Source organism: Aspergillus thermomutatus (genome assembly GCF_002237265.1).
Source record: "Aspergillus thermomutatus strain HMR AF 39 chromosome Unknown NODE_33, whole genome shotgun sequence".
NCBI lineage: Eukaryota > Fungi > Ascomycota > Eurotiomycetes > Eurotiales > Aspergillaceae > Aspergillus > Aspergillus thermomutatus.
In genome coordinates this window covers 104,520-121,916 of record NW_020798082.1, presented here as the reverse complement: position 1 = coordinate 121,916, position 17,397 = coordinate 104,520, and the positions used below count along the sequence as shown (strand labels likewise).

The 17,397-nt window shown below is 47.3% G+C and overlaps 7 protein-coding genes across 7 annotated transcripts; 3 read left to right on the top strand and 4 right to left on the bottom strand.

The window, feature by feature from the left end:
• Window positions 1-934: 934 nt before the first annotated feature.
• CDV56_108662 (mitochondrial distribution and morphology protein) lies at window positions 935-2,667 on the bottom strand (the record flags this gene model as incomplete). The annotated part of the gene is made up of 3 exons (XM_026762281.1): window positions 935-1,066; window positions 1,127-2,352; window positions 2,412-2,667. 3 exons carry the CDS (start codon window positions 2,665-2,667, stop codon window positions 935-937), a joined length of 1,614 nt encoding a protein of 537 aa, XP_026616884.1.
• Window positions 2,668-3,586: 919 nt separating this feature from the next.
• On the top strand, window positions 3,587-4,476 carry PNO1 (pre-rRNA-processing protein PNO1; the record flags this gene model as incomplete). Its single annotated transcript, XM_026762242.1, has 3 exons — window positions 3,587-3,665; window positions 3,739-4,364; window positions 4,420-4,476. 3 exons carry the CDS (start codon window positions 3,587-3,589, stop codon window positions 4,474-4,476), a joined length of 762 nt encoding a protein of 253 aa, XP_026616883.1.
• A 244-nt stretch (window positions 4,477-4,720) lies between these two features.
• prs3 (proteasome core particle subunit beta 6) lies at window positions 4,721-5,564 on the bottom strand (the record flags this gene model as incomplete). Its single annotated transcript, XM_026762218.1, has 2 exons — window positions 4,721-5,408; window positions 5,467-5,564. 2 exons carry the CDS (start codon window positions 5,562-5,564, stop codon window positions 4,721-4,723), a joined length of 786 nt encoding a protein of 261 aa, XP_026616882.1.
• A 1,791-nt stretch (window positions 5,565-7,355) lies between these two features.
• pre4 (proteasome core particle subunit beta 7) lies at window positions 7,356-8,259 on the top strand (the record flags this gene model as incomplete). Its single annotated transcript, XM_026762156.1, has 3 exons — window positions 7,356-7,385; window positions 7,443-7,590; window positions 7,655-8,259. 3 exons carry the CDS (start codon window positions 7,356-7,358, stop codon window positions 8,257-8,259), a joined length of 783 nt encoding a protein of 260 aa, XP_026616881.1.
• A 202-nt stretch (window positions 8,260-8,461) lies between these two features.
• CDV56_108499 (fumarylacetoacetate hydrolase family protein) lies at window positions 8,462-9,600 on the bottom strand (the record flags this gene model as incomplete). Its single annotated transcript, XM_026762118.1, has 3 exons — window positions 8,462-8,594; window positions 8,681-9,402; window positions 9,586-9,600. 3 exons carry the CDS (start codon window positions 9,598-9,600, stop codon window positions 8,462-8,464), a joined length of 870 nt encoding a protein of 289 aa, XP_026616880.1.
• Window positions 9,601-11,185: 1,585 nt separating this feature from the next.
• On the top strand, window positions 11,186-11,767 carry CDV56_108450 (Hsp20/alpha crystallin family protein; the record flags this gene model as incomplete). Its single annotated transcript, XM_026762069.1, has 1 exon — window positions 11,186-11,767. One exon carries the CDS (start codon window positions 11,186-11,188, stop codon window positions 11,765-11,767), a length of 582 nt encoding a protein of 193 aa, XP_026616879.1.
• Window positions 11,768-13,267: 1,500 nt separating this feature from the next.
• On the bottom strand, window positions 13,268-15,481 carry CDV56_108353 (uncharacterized protein; the record flags this gene model as incomplete). The annotated part of the gene is made up of 2 exons (XM_026761972.1): window positions 13,268-14,982; window positions 15,130-15,481. The coding sequence occupies 2 exons, from the start codon at window positions 15,479-15,481 to the stop codon at window positions 13,268-13,270; spliced, it is 2,067 nt and encodes a 688-aa protein (XP_026616878.1).
• Window positions 15,482-17,397: the final 1,916 nt, after the last annotated feature.

Genomic DNA, 17,397 nt, shown 5'->3' with positions numbered 1-17,397 from the left:
TCAAGACATGGTATTTCCGGGAAGAAGAAAATAGCTTAATGCCATGGGGACGATTCCTTGAAAAACATATCTAGTCTGGCAATGGAGAGTCGGGGCTAGAGCAATGGCGTTATTGATTTATTATTATGGGCGTATTTGATCATTATTGTTACCCCTGTAAACAATTTGTAGCATGCTCTGGGGTAGGGGGGAGCGGAGCATCTTACGACTTCGAAAGCTTCTGGATATATTGACAACTTGAACACCTTTGATCATACTCTATTGTTAGATCCTCATTTCGCTCGAGGAATCCAGAGAAATCATGGAGGTCTTTTACAAAAAATGGAGGAAGGTCCTATAGATTCTTCGTCTGATCTCTACATAGCAGACTACTGTCGGCTTATTATTGATGGGGATGGTCAATGGAAAACATAGATTCGGCAATCCGAGTACAATACCGCATTATCAGAACCTTAGAAGTATGAACATTGGCTCGTTTTGAATATTTACCCAGAGTCGTCCGCCGAGGACGAGGAGGATGTCTTTTTACATTATATGCAAGTCCTGTTCTACTATCAAAGGTCATTATTTGACGAACATCTGCCCGTGTGAATTCTTTTGATTCTTAGACCGTGTCATTTTCAGAATACAGTTAGTGTTTGATCCACTTCTTTTTCGAATCTCATGCTGAAGGCCATAAATGATAGATGTAGAATCAATCTCGGAGCTCAACACAGAGTAAACAAGATCCAAAAAAGGAGAAAGCAAGAGTTTGCTATAAACAGTAAGCATTGAGGTGAAGAATTACTAGTACACAGGGCTGATCTACCTTTCGAGGGCTTGGTATGTAAATGGAGGGGACTGTCTCTATAACGCCCGTGCCGCAATAATCTACCTTCCTTCCCAATCACAGAGAGTAACGCCATATAAGTACAAAAGAAGATACATACACAGATTATGCTATATTTCCCGCCATTCCCATGAATATTGCCTGAGCGGCCAGCTGAAGAGACCAGAAGCCAACCTTCTTGAAACGCCGTTTGCGCGCTTGCTCATCAACCACATCCCGCGCAAATGCATCATATACCTAGAGAAAACCAAACGAATGAGTACGTATAGATATCAATAGAGCGTTGTAAAAGCTTACCGCGGCCGAAAGATCATCCATGAGCCCGCTGTCAAAGGTCGTCCAACTACCGTCAAAGTCTCCAAGTCGTTTGACAAGACGGCAGTGGATGGGAATGAAAGTTCGCCTCGAATTGATGTAAGCCACAATGGGACGTATCAGCGCATTGTTTATGTACGAAAGATCTCGGGTAAACAAAGGCACCACTGCCCTAACATTGTTCAACTGAAGCCGCAGATCAGTGACTAAAAAGCGCCTGTCGTCGCTCGAAGGAGTATCGGCCAGTCCAGCTTGACGGCGTGAGTCTGACTCATGGTATTGGTTGGATATGACGGTTGCTTCTAACCGATCGTATAGGCCGGCCATTACTTGCGCCAGACTTTCATCATTTTCAGCTGGAAACATGATGTCGGCAATGATATCAACGGTTCCCTCATGTATCCAGGAAAAGGGACCTTGTACCCCGCGACTGAGATGATCAATGTTTAGCCCATCGATGCGTATCCTGCTGTGCTTCTTCCATGGGCTGGGTTTGCCATCCGCCTCAATGTTATTATCCATCTCGGCACCCGCAAAGCTATGACTTTGCCGCGGGTGAATAGTGAACAAGGAGTTGTCGAAAGACCCTGTCATCATGTTCGCTGACATGAAGTCATAGAGGAGCCACTGCTTTCTCAGTTGTGGAAGATCGCATGAGAATATACTCACAGAGAAAGGTCTGAAATCACCCGGCTGGTAGACCGTAACAAGGACATCGCTCATCTTGAACGAGTCAATCTCAAAGTCTCCAGGATGATGTTCGTGCCGATAAGATTTGGGATCCAAATGGTCGTCCGACCAGTGAACGGATCTTCGGTCGACAACCCCTCGTATTCCCTTCACCTCGACATCACGCAAAAGCCCTTTTCCATTGATCCATTTTGTGAAAGACAATGTAACGTTGACTGTCTCAATGGACACGTCAAATTGCGTGTAATTCGTATCCTCCTCATCGGGTATCGATTGCTGATCCGAGAATGATTCAGGGCTAGACCTTCCGCTCAGGGCGGCAGCGGCAGCGGCGGCAGCTGCAGTCTTCGACGAACCCTTACTGACATGCCCTGTTCCCTGTCCCGGTCGCCTTGAGACGAATACATTTTTGAACGTAATGACACCGTCCTTCCATTTGGGAACAATGGCGGATTCAAAGACAACCTTCACACCAGATGATTTGGTGAGGTAATTGCCCACCCATCCTGCCAGTGTTTCTAGAGACCTTAGCACATATAGTTCGAGGTAGACCGTCAGTCAATGCCTTGGAACATACCTTGAGCCAGCACCGTATTTATCGCAATTATTAACAGTGAAAAGAAGGTTGTGGTCCCTAGAACAATCCATACAACATGACCCAGCAGCACCCATGAAAAGAGTGCAGTAATCTCGTCAAAATTGAAGGGACGAACGCTACGGATAGAGAACCACTTAAATCGTACTTTCAAACGAGACCAGAAGCCATTAGCTGCAGCTAGCAGTTCTTCTTTCGTAGGTCGATGCAGATGTGACATGTGGGGCAGACGGTTCATGATGTGCCGGCTTGTGAATCCCTCAAAGTGCTCCTCTTTTGACTTCAAGCTCTCAGAACGAGTATCACCATCCGCAGATTCCTGACCAGGAGAGGGAGAGGTATTCTTATCATGGCCCAGAGTGTTATTGGAGTGTTCCGACTTTGACCCATCATCCTTGCTTGTGTGCAAACCTCTTTTCCATGTGTACAGTGACGCGCGAACCGATTTCCTATCGAGTAAGTGACTTTGCGAGATGAATTTCTCTGGGCCGATTGCGCAAGATGTCCCAGCCTCTACTGCACATGGACTCGGGGAAACCCCGAGCATAAGAAAGCTACCAGATGCAAAGCGCTTGGTAATATGTCTCGTTCGCGGAGGCAATGACGATATCTTTCGCACATGGGTATTGAAGAGAAATCTTCGGAACCAATTCCCTGTGCTTGGTGATTCGAAGAAAAAAGTCATGCGGCTGTTTCGAAGCTCACGCCCAAGCAGAGGATGTGCTGTGTCCCAGATGTTGGTGTACAGCCTGCGTCCGAAGTTGAAGGACATGATTGCCGTCACATTCTGAACATTTCCTTAGGGATGAGATTTGAAAGAAGCCAGTCCACAGAAAGAGGATGTAAAAGTAATCTTTCTAGTATAAGAAAGGCTGTAAATATCGGAAACAAACTAAGGTGGGAAATACTTGAGCTAAGTTCCACGATAAATATGACACTTTTGAGAAGCTTCTCGCCGCTGCCCGGACTTGAATCTTTCCATGAAATCATCCCGCACGCCATTATGTTTGTCTCGTTTGCAACTAAAAAAATCCACGACCCACATGCACATTTCCCTACCACTGCCCATAAAATTTGCGATAACAAGCCCCTCAAGTGATCGTCACCGAATCGTATCTACAGAGATTTAACAATCAAAATAGTGATAGATGACGAGGATGCCGGCACCAACAGCGCTTCTTCGAAAGTCTGATGAGCCACTCTCGGCCGAAGAGCCACCTCTGGCTTTTACTTCAGGTGTGTTCAGTCAATGACTCGATCAGTAACTTCGCCTAACAATCTCAAGAGCAAGACGACGAGGTTTTGATAGATGCTCAAGCATTCGGCCAGGGAGAAGCATCATCCCTGATCCCTCCTATCGAGCCTTCCCAGGACAGCGACATGCGCATTGATGAGGAAAGCCGACCAGTGTTTACACCGATAGCGGATGCCAGGACCGTGCTGCGAGTTGAAACTCGAAAGGTGCCAGTTCCTCCTCACCGTATGACGCCCTTGAAGGCGAATTGGCCCAAAATATACCCACCTCTGGTTGAGCATCTTAAACTACAAGTGCGAATGAACATCAAGAACCGAGCGGTCGAATTGCGTACCTCTAAATTTACCACCGACACAGGAGCGTTACAGAAAGGCGAAGATTTCGTGAAGGCGTTCACACTTGGATTTGATGTCGACGATGCCATTGCCTTGTTGAGGCTTGACGACCTGTATATTCGCTCATTTGAGATCCGTGATGTCAAGGCTTCGTTGAACGGAGAACATCTTAGCCGCGCTATTGGGCGAATTGCAGGCAAGGATGGGAAGACCAAATTTGCCATCGAAAACGCAAGCCGAACACGGGTTGTGCTTCAAGGTACAAAGGTTACCATTTTGGGCAGATTCCGAGATTTAGGAATCGCCCAGGAAGCCATTGTTTCTCTGATCTTGGGTAGTCCTCCGGTAAGTTGTGTTGCGTCATATCTCTCGTCTCAGAGCAACTGCTGATGCACAACAGGGTAAGGTGTACGGAAACTTGCGCAAAGTGGCGTCTCGCATGAAGGAGCGTTTTTGATACTTATAATATTCGATTCTTTTGTTATTTCCTTCCTCCTCGGTTTGACGACAACTTTACTTTGGCATGACATCGGCGTTTACGGTTATGGTAGCCAGGGATTGAATGCGATGCATTGACGTGATGGTTATAAAAAAGATGTTCCCAAGCAAAGATATTTCTCTTCATGCTGTCATTACATATTTGGATGAACTGTTTTGAGTACAACAGAACAAACAAGTGAGGATACTCAATAGTAACCCCTCTAGTCTTTCTTCAAAGGAGTGTAAATCTCCTCTATCCCACTCTGGGTGATCACCATCATCTGTAAACCATCTCCAACTTCGATGTGTCTCTCAACAGCACTAGTGAATGCGTCCCGGACAAGTTGTTCGACCGTCGCCCTTGGTAATGGCTCTGCCTTCTTGGGCTCAAGGGCATGCCCTTCTCCGCTGCCTGGGATATACTGGTTCTTGAAATTAACTTGATTGTCCAGGAATGGCATGATCAAGCTCGCTGCCGACCCAGCTGCTCGGCATTGTTCCCTTTCGTATGAGCCTACTGGATCGTAGCTGTACAACGCCCCTTTGCCTTCCTCATCCAAGCCCGCAAGGATCGCATGGACATAGTAAGGGAAAAAGCGCTTCTGGTAAAGAATAGTCGATAGCCGTTGAGCACAAGCTCGTACAGACATGGGCTTTCCATGCTGGTACTTGTACATCTTTACCACCGCATCTAGCCGCTCCTTGAGTGCTTGACCATCTGCGGCGAAGCCCACAACCGAGAGCAAAATGTGGGCACCCTCCCCTGTTTCAGCATCACCTCCAATCTTGAAAACCTTGGGAACATAACGAGAATTGATGTTGTAACCCGCAACAGAACGAGTGTCACCCGCTAGAATCGCAAAATCGGAACCCGTGATGCCCAGGGTAGAGCCGCCATTGTCGGTATATCTTAGGTCAAAAGTCAGTGAGATTTCAGATAATAACGTAGAGTGATCCTGTTACATACGGGTAGAAGGAGTGTTCTTTGACGGGGGCACTGCTTGCTTGAGCAAAGGAATATCCGATGGCCTCACTTTGAGGCTGGTGAGCCATGATCGAGGTCATCTTCGCGAAAAATTGGCTTGATGAATGGGAAAGAAATTCAGATGTGTAGATTTTCTGGACACAATGGCCGTTGTATCGTAGGTTGTGCGATTATGATGGTGAGTGTTGTTGCTGGTGAGGATGTAGGTCGGTCACCAAGCACTAAGTTATCTGACGCGATGCTGTAGCTGCCTTCTGCTTAGCTAATTCGATAGCTCTCGCCACAGGTGGCTTGATGTGGCTGATGTTCCTTGAGTTGGTTAAACTGGCGTATAACGGATATCTAAGATAATCAAAAAAATAGCTTTTGCTAATTTGTCTCAAGTGTCCTTTTGGAATTGATTTTATTCATTGAAGGCTTAATCTTGTGCACTGGTAAGAAACAGCCGATTGAGCTGCTTTGAGCCTCTTGAACAGCATCTCTTCATGCCTTGAAGAATGACGAGCTTGCTGGGTCTCGGCGCATATCAAAGCAGTAGCGAAGATGAGGGTGAACGCAGACATTCTTCACCAAAGCTGAATGTATACACTTTTTATTGCTATATTTGATATCCTTTTGCTAATTTTGGATTCCAGATCGAGCACAAGCATCAGGGAACTGAAGCATCAAAGACCACAGGTCATATAAGTAAGCCTGCATCTACTTCTGGGTATTCTCTAGCTGGAACGAAGCCTAATCACATGGTATAGCTCAAACGGAAAATACGAACAAACATAATCTAACACATGAAGCCCCTCTGAAGACACCCAATGGACCCATTATGGGACCGCTACACGATGAAGCGCGGTCTCCCGCAGACAAACTTCCAACTGATGCACAATTCTCCCCTATCTCAACAGCACGCACATTGATTCATGATCTAACGCTACCTCCCGTGCCGAATCTGGACATCCCCCCGTCTCCGCCTGGCTCACCTGAGCCCATGGCTAATGCGAAGTTTACCCATTTTCTCTCATTGAAAAAGCAGGGTACCCATTTTAATGAGAAGTTAGCAAATTCATCGTCACTCAGAAACCCCAGTCTCCTACGAAAATTGATGGATCATGCGGGGATTGACGAGCAAGCGCAATACAATACTTCTCTGCCAGCTGAATTGTGGAATCCCTCTGGTTTGCCGAGTTGGGGTTACAAAGAGGAACTGTTGAAGTCACAGAAAGAAAGTAACAACAAGCTAGAAGAAAGAAGGCGAACGGGACAGAGGGCAAACATTGATTTTGTGCCTTCCGTTACCATGGACTCCAGCACTACATGACCTATTTGTGTATGGATGTGTAGAATCAATTGGGGAAAAGCGCGAACTTTTCAGAAATCCAAAGTACTTTGCATTGTTACAGTAGAGGGCAGTCTAAAACGAGATCAGCGGGTCATTCTAAGATTCTTCTGGGAATCCTACACATATGAGAATCCTTTTATAGAGATATTACCACTATCCTATCATGTCTATCAAAACTGTCCAAAACTGTCTTTGATCTCACGATTCAATGAAATTCATTCTGTGAACAACATGCTCTGTATGGAGTGAGGCCGTTATATATTAAGGAATTCACTAAATGTGTTTATCAACAATGATAGGCGCGGGCGCATCTCCACCGGTGGGTGACACCATAAGGTTGCTAACGTAACCAGAGCTCCGTAAGCTCTCCTGCCTAGCTCGACTGACCCTGCATCACCGCATTCCTAATAGACGTCTAACCATCTTGCTCCTGCGACATAAGCTGCGCACCTCTTCTTGCTCCAGATTGTCATTCATTCTACCTCAGCTGAATTTAACTCGTATCCTCTCCACGAAACGCCCAAGTGCAGCTTTCATCATGAATCATTTCCCTGAAGCCTGGGGCCGAGTAAGTACCGCATTCCCCAGTTCTTATTGAAGTACTAATAAGTCTTTTTCTCAAAAGCCAAGAGACGATGTATATGGACCTTACAATCCGTCATACCTTCAGACTTCTGGCCCCAAGTCACATACTCAGTCTCCGGCTGTGACGGGCACGTCAGTAGTAGCGGTCAAGTTCAATGGAGGAGTTGCAATCGCCGCCGATAATTTGGGTACGTAAAGGGGAAGCTCTGCTTTGCGGCACACACGCAACTGACCCAATTATCCTGTCGATAGCATCATATGGCTCTCTTGCTCGGTTCTCCGACGTCAAACGTCTACGTGTATTTGGTGAATCGGCTGTCATCGGATTTAGTGGTGACGTGTCTGATATGCAGCATATCGACCGCCTTCTGGAGTCAATCGACATCCGAGAGAATTACTCAACCCATGGCAACATGCTGAATGCGAAAAACCTCCATACCTACTTGTCCAAGGTTTTCTACAAGCGACGTTCTGAGTTCAACCCACTTTGGAACCAAGTCCTCGTTGCCGGGTTCGATGGTGACAACCAGCCTTTCTTGAGCTCTGCAGATTTGCTCGGAACAACATTTTCAGCCCCACACCTCGCTACTGGATTTGGTGCCCATCTCGCTATTCCGATCCTGCGTCGACTGTTTCCCGAGGAAAGGCCTGTCGAAGAAATCACCAAGGAAGAGGCGGTGAATGCGCTGAAAGAATGTCTCAAAGTTTTATGGTACAGAGATGCACGGAGTCTCGACAAATTCTCGTTGGCAGTGGTTACGAAGGAAGGAGTGGAGATGCACGAGGACCAGAAGATCGAGAAACAGAGCTGGGCATTCGCCGAGTCCATCAGGGGATACGGAGCTCAGGTTAACTGATTTCCAATCGGGAGTCCATCGCTTGAGACTCACTGGGGTGATAGAGTTGATCAGAGGATGACGCTACGATAGGGGCATAGCATCCTGAATGATCTCTGAGAAACACTGATGATATCTAACATTTAAATTATGCTATTCACTCGACTTTGCAAGTCATTTACAGATCTGTCGTAATTGAAGCCTACAGAGAACATAGTTCTCCTTAAAGCTTAGCAGAGAGCCTATCAAAGACAACGTGGTTCACGCATGATCCCACTCCTTCAAGGGACACCTCAACCCGATCACCGTCTTTCAGCCAAAGGGCCGGTTTTCGGCCCATGCCCACGCCTTGCGGTCTGCAATTAGGCCAAAGGTTAGCTTCTCCTCGATCAAACGGTGCATCAAGAAATGAGGGTAATGAAATGGTAAAGCAGAAACTCACGTTCCGGTGAAGATCAGGTCTCCTGGCAACAAGGTGGTGCCTTGAGACAAAAATGCCACAACCTTCGCAACGTTAAAAATCATGTCCTTGGTCGAGGAAGACTGAACGATTTGGCCATTGAGCCTCGTCGAGATATGAAGTGCGTTGGGATCACGGATCAACCGCGAGGACACGATGCCTGGTCCGAACGGCGCCCAACCATCGAAGCCTTTACCAAGACCCCATTGACCACCCCCTCGCTTGATCTGCCAATCCCGATGAGATACATCATTGCCCACGGCATAGCCCAGCACGTAGTCTAGAGCCCGGCTCTCGGTGACATCTTTGGCTTCCTTGCCGATGACGATAACGAGTTCGCATTCGTAATCGAGCCCCTCGCCTTCCTGCGCCATAGTAGATACCGGAATGTCATCTGTGGGGCCCGCGATGGACGTGACTGGTTTGTAGAATAGAACGGGGTATTTCGGTATGGGGAGGTTGGACTCCTTCGCATGTTGTTCATAGTTCAGACCCAGACAGCGCACCGTCCTAATATCTTTTCTGGCCAGGGGCGCAAGCAGCATCTTAACCTCGGAGACCTGGTCTGTGACACGGTGCTGACCGAAGATGTCACCCTGAATCACCTTGGCCTTGGTCACTTTGGCAAGGTCGCTGACGCCCGCGGGGAGAATGGCATCACCGTAGTAAACATGGCCGTCTTTGGCCAGGAATCGAATGAGTCGCTGTTCAGAGAATAGCGATATGGATAAGCATTGAACGACACTACTTCAGGGTTCAACAATATGAAATGAAGGAAGCCATCCTCTTGGATGATGGCAGCAGCTAATCCTGCCAGTGAAGAAAAAGATTGCTGGTTTTCGTATGTAGCTGTAGAATAGGATCGATGACAAATGCGCCATACTTACAGAAAACGTAGACATATTGACGTCTCCAGCTGGTCCTTAGAACCGGATGTATCAATTGAATCTTATAGATAGAAGGTATATACGCTTAGCATATGTAGATAAACAGGTACGAAGTGGGATAGTTGGTCTGGTTCGGATATAGAATATCTACGCATAGTCGTACATGGTGGTCCTTGCATCTTATCCGATAGACCACTCTCGGCCGAACAGGAGCTAGCCGCTTCCCCTGTCTCCAGACCGGCGGAGGCCGGAGATCGGGATTCAAGCTCTGGAACTGGGAGAAGCGTGCCTAGTAGAGAGTAGTAGTTGTTGTTAAATATTCGGATTTGCACTCAGTAATATGTCTGGTTGTTGAGAATGCCAGTTTACAGTAATTCATTCACCATTTTACTGGCCGCATCGCTTCCATATGAGGTCTATACCTCGTTCTCCGAGGCAATTCAAGAAAGTCGGAGATGCTAAGCTTCATCCGGAAATACCTTCAGGGCCAACGGCCGCTTGATCATTCAAACCAGATTCTCAAGGACAACCAACATTCATAACTCACTTCGGTCGAACATCAGACTAAGTCTATCTGTACCGAGAAGTTCTCTAGAGGGTTCATACTACGCCATCCGAACCGATGGCCCGTCTATCAGGTCTTCAGAGGGAGGTCCTGTCCCTCTATAGGAAGTGTTTGAGAGAAATCAGGAAAAAGCCTTCAGTGAGTCTCCTCGAAAGCACTTTCTGTGACTGAGTGTTTAGGCTACATGATGAATTTGTCAATATAGCATTCTTCTTGGCTGATTGAACTGATACTGTAGGAAACAAGGAGTAATTTCAAAGCGTATACAAGGTATATCAAGAGGAAATTCTAGCACTTTGTTCGGCAGAGATCTTGAACATCCACGCACTCCCGAGTTCAATTAATCCGCTAACTCCCCAGCAGAGCAGAGTTCCGAAAGAACCTATCTGTCAGCAAGAAGGATTTCAGTGCGATAGAATATCTACTGCGCAAAGGGAACAGGCAGCTTGAGATGTATTCATCCCCTGGAATCCGAAACATCCGGTAATCGCGCGGGGCGCGCGCGTTCAGCCATGAAGAGTCTGGGGTCAACAAACCACAGAAGCATTGATCTCTCCGGCTACACTCAAGCAAAGCTACCAACGACCATGACATGCAACTGTATGATAGCCGTCGTTGGATTAGGACATTCTGCGCCAACGTCCATCGATATCTCGTGAAAGTCACGTGACACGATGAGCATCGTCGAAGGTTCCGGAACCTTCTGAGGCAATGCCATCAATTCATCACCGAAACTTCGAGAGGAATCTCGAGAATTCAAGTCGTTGCACTGAAGAGCAGGAGATGCTGGTGGCTTCCAGATGCCCATTACATCTCGACGCCATGGAGATACCAGTGCTTTCTAGAATACCATCCAACAATTATAAAATAACCACTCAAAGCCTGCTGAATGTAGATGATCACCAGATTCTTACAGACAAACATTCTTGTACACAAAGCAAGATAGTAAATACGCTCCTCAAGCTCTGAATTCTCATCAATCTTCGTTGTTGCTCTTAGCCATCATACACACTACCTTTCCTCATATTACCGAAGATGGCATTCCCACGCTTTTCGACTGACCTGGCTCCCTTGTTCCAGCTCTTGGATGACTATGATGCCCATCGTGCCTATCGTCCAAAGAGCAAGGTCACACCTGTCCGGACATTCGCACCCAAGTTCGATGTGTGCGAGTTCCCCGATGGATATCGTCTCGACGGAGAACTTCCCGGCGTCAACCAGAGCGACATCGAGATTGAGTTCAGCGATCCGCAGACTCTCGTGATCAAGGGTCGCGTAGAACGCAACTACAACAACACCGATACCGAGACGGACGACGACAGCTCATCCACAAAGTCCCGTCAACCTACCGTTGAAGACGAGATTGAAGAGGGTGATGCCTCCTCTGCTATCACATCGCCGGCTAAGCCAGCTGAGCACGCGGTTACAAAATCACAGAACCAGACAAACTACAAGTTCTGGGTCTCTGAGCGCTCAATCGGCGAGTTCCAACGAACGTTTGCCTTCCCAACTAGAGTCGACCAAGATGCTGTCAAAGCAAGTCTGAGAAACGGAATCCTCTCGATAATTGTTCCGAAGGAGGCGGCGCCCAAGTTGAAGAAAATCCGCGTTGAGTAAATTAGAGAGCGTCTATCTTCACGGTTTTCTCATGACGAGTTTCCTGCTTCAGCGTCCAACGTCTTTGGCTGGCCTAACGACGATATGCAATGATTGACATTTTCTCGATTATGTCTGCAGTCTCATAAATGCCGGCGTGGGTTTTCTTCTTTAATACTGCTTAATATGCTGGATATATAATAGATATGGTACCTTCATGATTCTACGATTTAATCTTGAACTTTTCCCAGTAGGCAGTAAATTATTTATGAAATCTAGCTCTTCTAAGCTATAAGACAGCGGGCCTTCCGCACTCCAACTATTTCGTTCACATCACATCCTCAATCTTGACACCTAGGATCCTGAGTAAGGCGATTACTACAGTCAAGAAAGGTAGAGGTTCACAAGATCCACCGACAGTAAACAGTGCAGATCTCGCAATATTAGGTATTAAGAAGCCATGCTAGTGACAGCAGAAAACCTGCTCACTGGGTTCTAGAAGGTATGTACATCATGAGAATACATTCTACTCACCTAGCCTATCAACGACCTAGAAGGTATTAGCGATTGCTGACCGTGGGATTGAGCTAAGGCTTATGGATCATGCATGCGCTGGTGTTTTACTACATCATTGTATTTTATATGTGTGCATGTATTAGTAGAATGTCTATGTACATGTACTGAGATGAGCGAACGTTGAGTGCTAAGTTTAATGTCCAGATGTTCCTTTAACCTGTAATGCATAAATAATGTATGCATGTGTTACTGCAGGACTCGGATACATCTAATGTAATCCTCATAATCATCCCATAATCGAATACATGGACGATTCACAGAAGATCTGTGTCTTCAAGATCATTCAGTCTTGGGGGGCGTCGGCTTACGCGCACATGGACTATGAATTTGGATTTTTATTGTGGTTATGTTATTACACTCAACATTAATCATACATCATCAACTTCTTTTATGGATTGTTGACATTGCGAACAAGCGCTTCACCGCCACATTGCACGTTGATGCAAGAAGTTTCACATAAGTTCGGGTATCTCGAATATTTCAGGCCCATGATTCATCGGCCGTTGTGACGCTCCAGGGTAGTGGTTCTTCGTTTTGCCTCTTTGAGAAAAACTCATAACTTTAAGAAAAGACAGATAGAGGGGGGGAAAAAAGCTAATCGTGAGACGAGGTAAGAAAGACAGATTTCCGCCTAACGCCATCTGGTATTCATCCAGTAATATCAAATAACCAGGCCAATGCAATGCTGGATATGACTGAAAAGGATGTTCGAAAAGGAGAAAAGATCGTGGAAACACCGTATGCCCACTGGCATATCTAAGTTTCATAAGAAAGCAAATCGAGACATAAAATGGGTAATGTTGATGTACGAGATGATAGCCGAGGAACGAAATACGTCAAGAGTTAAATCATCGATAGAAAGTCGAATGGGTCGAAAAACTCATGAAGTGAAAAGAACATAAGAGAGAGATGTATCGAGAAACGAACGGCACATAAGATAGCGAGTCAAGTGAAAATGAACGGCGATGTTGCCAGGTAGATGTCCGAACGTTTCTGGGCCTGCGGCTTTGCCAGTTGACGGTGCGGAAACTCAATGCCCCGGCTGTGGCTTCTACCGCGTGCTGGTTCCCATGCGCAGACATCGCGGTTTTGGTACTCTGAGCCTCCGAAAGTGTCTGAAATAGGAGACATAGGCAAGGGCGGGGCCTCGATGCCCGGTCGTTGTGACCATATCCTGGCCGCTGTCTTCCTTTCTGATCCCGTAGCTCGAGTGCTTGCGTATCTGGAGTTACTTTTGTGGGCGAAGTTACTTTCTGATGCTGACCGGAGTAGCCTGTTGCTCTGTAATTCGAGATCGTCAACGATCTCCTTGGTGCGGTCCAACTGAGAGTGGACGGATAGATCACGTAGATCATTGGGCTGAGCAGCGTGCTTTTTGTACCGTACACCCCTCACTGCTTCCAAGTCAGAGTCTTCCATCTGACGTATCGACGAACGAGGCATCCAGTTGGCAATCGGCTCAAAGTTGCGCAACTGCGCACAGTACTGAGTTCGAAAAGAGGTGCGATTGGGATTCCGCGGAACCGAGTACGACGAGCTTCTACTGCGGCCATAAGAGGGCGTTTCTTGGGGTTCATGGCACATTGTACTTGTACTCGCTTCAGCCATAAAACCCGCCCTGTGGCCCTGGAGGCTTACATGACGGCGCATTACAAGCTGATTGCCCTGTTCCTCCCGAATTTGAGAAGCCTTCACGGTGTCCCCAAGGGTGGAGTGGTGATATTCTGGAGAATGTCTTCTTGAGGCTTGGGAATCAATAGAGGTTCGAGAACGACCGTCTTGCAGAGACCGAACCGAGGTTGCAGAACTGTAGCCACTATCAGCTTTTTTGTGTAATCTCGGTGGCCTTATTGTGCCAGGTTCCCCTGGGGCAGTTGGCATTGCTTGGTGGCCAAAGATTTCTCCATCGTCAGGAACCGATACACCCTCGTCGTATATTTCCTTAGAAAACAGATACGGATCTTGACCATGAGGATATATATTAATAGGCGACTTATCGAATGAGAAAGGACTGGCGGGAAAGTCATCGGATCCCTTCGAGTCGGGCAGCGACGGGATTTTCAACAATGACGCAAGCGGATTCATGATGGTTTGCCCTTCTGACACATCATGTAGGGACTCTTCCACTACTCGACGGACGGAGCGCAAGGGAGCGTCTTCTTGCGATTTCGAGGTACGGCTCGCGTCTGCATTGTTTTGACTTACATCACGGTTGCGCCATGACGCTGCTGACTGCGCAGCGTTCTCGTCGGCTTCAGGGGTCGAACTTCGCGCCTCATCTAACCGAGATCGATCACTTGGGCACGGCGATGCCGATCCATTCACAACTCGCAGTGATCCGAGCTTGAGGTTGCCGAGATGTGTGTACTCTGAATCGCTTGGAGTGGGTGGGCGGAGCTGGGCAGGCAAAAGCGTACAGACGACCTCCTGGTCTCTAAGTTGAGAGTCCACATGGCTGAAAGAATGCCCATGTTCCTGGTCGATGGAAGGTGGAAGCCTTCCAATGGCCCCTTTTGCAGATCGTCTTGTGGCAATTCCGGGTTTCGTAAGAAGGGATCTTCGGCGCATCAAGGAAAACCCTTGAGTGTCTACCATGAAATGCGTGTTGGAGGAGGCTGCCTCTTCAAAGGCTCGATCATGCATGCAGCCTTTGGCTTTGCCTGGAAGAGTGTGCATTGAGTAGGACCTGGTTGGTTGCACAGATTGGACGTATGACAAATGGTGGTACCTATGCAGTGTTGCTGGTCGCAAAGGAGCCTGCCTAGAAGGCCGAACAGAGGTTCGCCTGCCCAAAGACACCGACGAACCTAAGCTTGCGCATGGAGACTGAGGACACGATTCGTCTGTTTCCTCAAGAACGACACGGCTTCCGTTGACCCCGTTCGCAAGACCCCGTGGCGCTTCAGACTGATGGGGAACAGACGGAAACGACTGCGACCTCTGCGCGTGATGATCATGAACCGATGGACTGACAGGGATCGTGGTGCCAGTCCATGGGTTCTGCCAGGTAAGGGTATCGGTAGCGGGCCCTGAAGCTTGACAAGGCGAAGTTGGGTTCGTGGGACTGGGACTTATGGATACCTTGTTTGTTGGAGGTTTAGAGAGACGGTTGGAGCGGCGACGCTCATCTTTGCTCTGAACAGAGTGGGAACTTCCCATGACTTGGTGAATGTGATGGGAAGCAGTGCTGGCTGGAAATGTCTCCCCAAGCTCAAAGATGTCGTATGAAGGACATGAATTGTTCAAGCAAAGACCCGAAATATGAAGACCGATATTTCAGGGAGCTTGGCCCGTACAGACCTCATAGATACCTAGGTCCCTATAGTCCTACACCTATCTTCACTAGTTATGTTGTAATTGTGATAGCAAATCAACCTAACAGGAGCTTGGCGCTGATCAGGCCCTGATCTTCAGGACCTGGAATGGATAGTTAGGAAAAGCAGACAGGACGGCCAACCACGGGTATTCTAGTCCAGATTTGAGTGTTTCCTGTCGCAGGGATTTGGCCTGTGGAAGTGCGAAACTATTATGACAAGGACAAGAGAAATCCAATCTCTCTTCTCGCGCGATGTCAGGGGTACTGCCTTCAAACTGGCATACACTCGAACGAACGTCGAGACAGTGCTAGGCCCACTGCGATCGAAGGATCGCCGAATTAGCTCGGCTGTCAATGAAATAACGATGATAGAAGGAAGTGACCAATTGTGGGCAGAAGTCGAGATGACTGAACAGACTAGACGAGCTTGCGATATAAAAGCAGTCCATGCGACGAAGTATAGGCAGGATCGAGATCGTTTCAACAAGGTGGAATCAAGGTATCCGAAACAGACAATAGATAGAAGGTCAAACAACGAGGGTCAGAGAAGGGTATCACTCATAACAACGATAATAAGACGAAGGACAACCACGAATTGAGGCCGAAATTTCTCCTGTAGAAACAAAGAGGAAATAAACAAAAAGGGGGCCAGTAGGGGGGAATAATAAGATCCATCGCTGAGGTGGAGAGAGAGAAATGAGAGGCGCGCTGCCATGAGCCAGAAAGATGCAAAGAATACACAATCATGACGAATGCGTTTTTACAGCTGCAAGAATAGGTACTGTAGTATCCAACTAGTCAGGAAAGGTACCTCGATCCATTCCATAGGCAAAGTTAGTTAGCGGTAGCAAATATCTTGCAGATGCAGGCCGTGTATCTTTGAGGGGAACAACGGAACGGGAGAGGACCAGATGAGATCGACAGTCGGTATCTAGTTGGTCAAGGTGAGTAACGTTGACACCACGCGGACCCATCGGACAAGGACATTGACATTGTATGATCGTATCATCGGTTCATTTTAGAAAGAAAACGCCAATCCACGGTGCATGCTGAATGGTCAAAGAGAAAAAACATGGTTTACCTAGGTACTCCGTACCTTGAGTAAGGTAAGGTAGCTTTGATGGAGACGAAGAAGACGACATCATCATCGCCGAACACGGACAAAGAAAGTACCTTTTTACGATTATTCTACCTACTGACCTACTGACCTAATGTAACCATCTCTAATTCTCTCGTTGTATGTATTAGTATTCTCCACAAGCTGACTGATAATGATTAGGGGATTATTTTTTTCTGAATCAAGCTCGAAACCAGCAGGGAAACATGGTAAGGTACTGACTACTGACTGGTTGGTTATCATTCAATAGTGGGTAAAGGACTAAGGTACCTCCTATCTCACGTTTTCACACTATCAAGGCATGAATCCGTGTAAGTAACAACAATGTTACTCAGGTAGGTTAGCTCAATAATAACAACCTTGGAAGTTGGAACAGACAGCTTGCTTTGGACGAGGGCGGGACAGCTTGTCGGAGCCTTGGAGTTGGGAAATTGCGCAGGTAGACACCGTTATCTGTCTTGATACTAGATTCCATCGATCTTGTATTTCTTTTTACCTTTACCGAACGGTAAGCAAGTACACTTAGAGACGGACATTGGAGAGCTTGGTCTAGAAGATATCTAGGTGGTGGCAGCGGTGGGAGACAGATTTGCGAAGGCTGAAGACAGTGTTGTCTCAAACAGCACCTGCAAAGTGAAACAG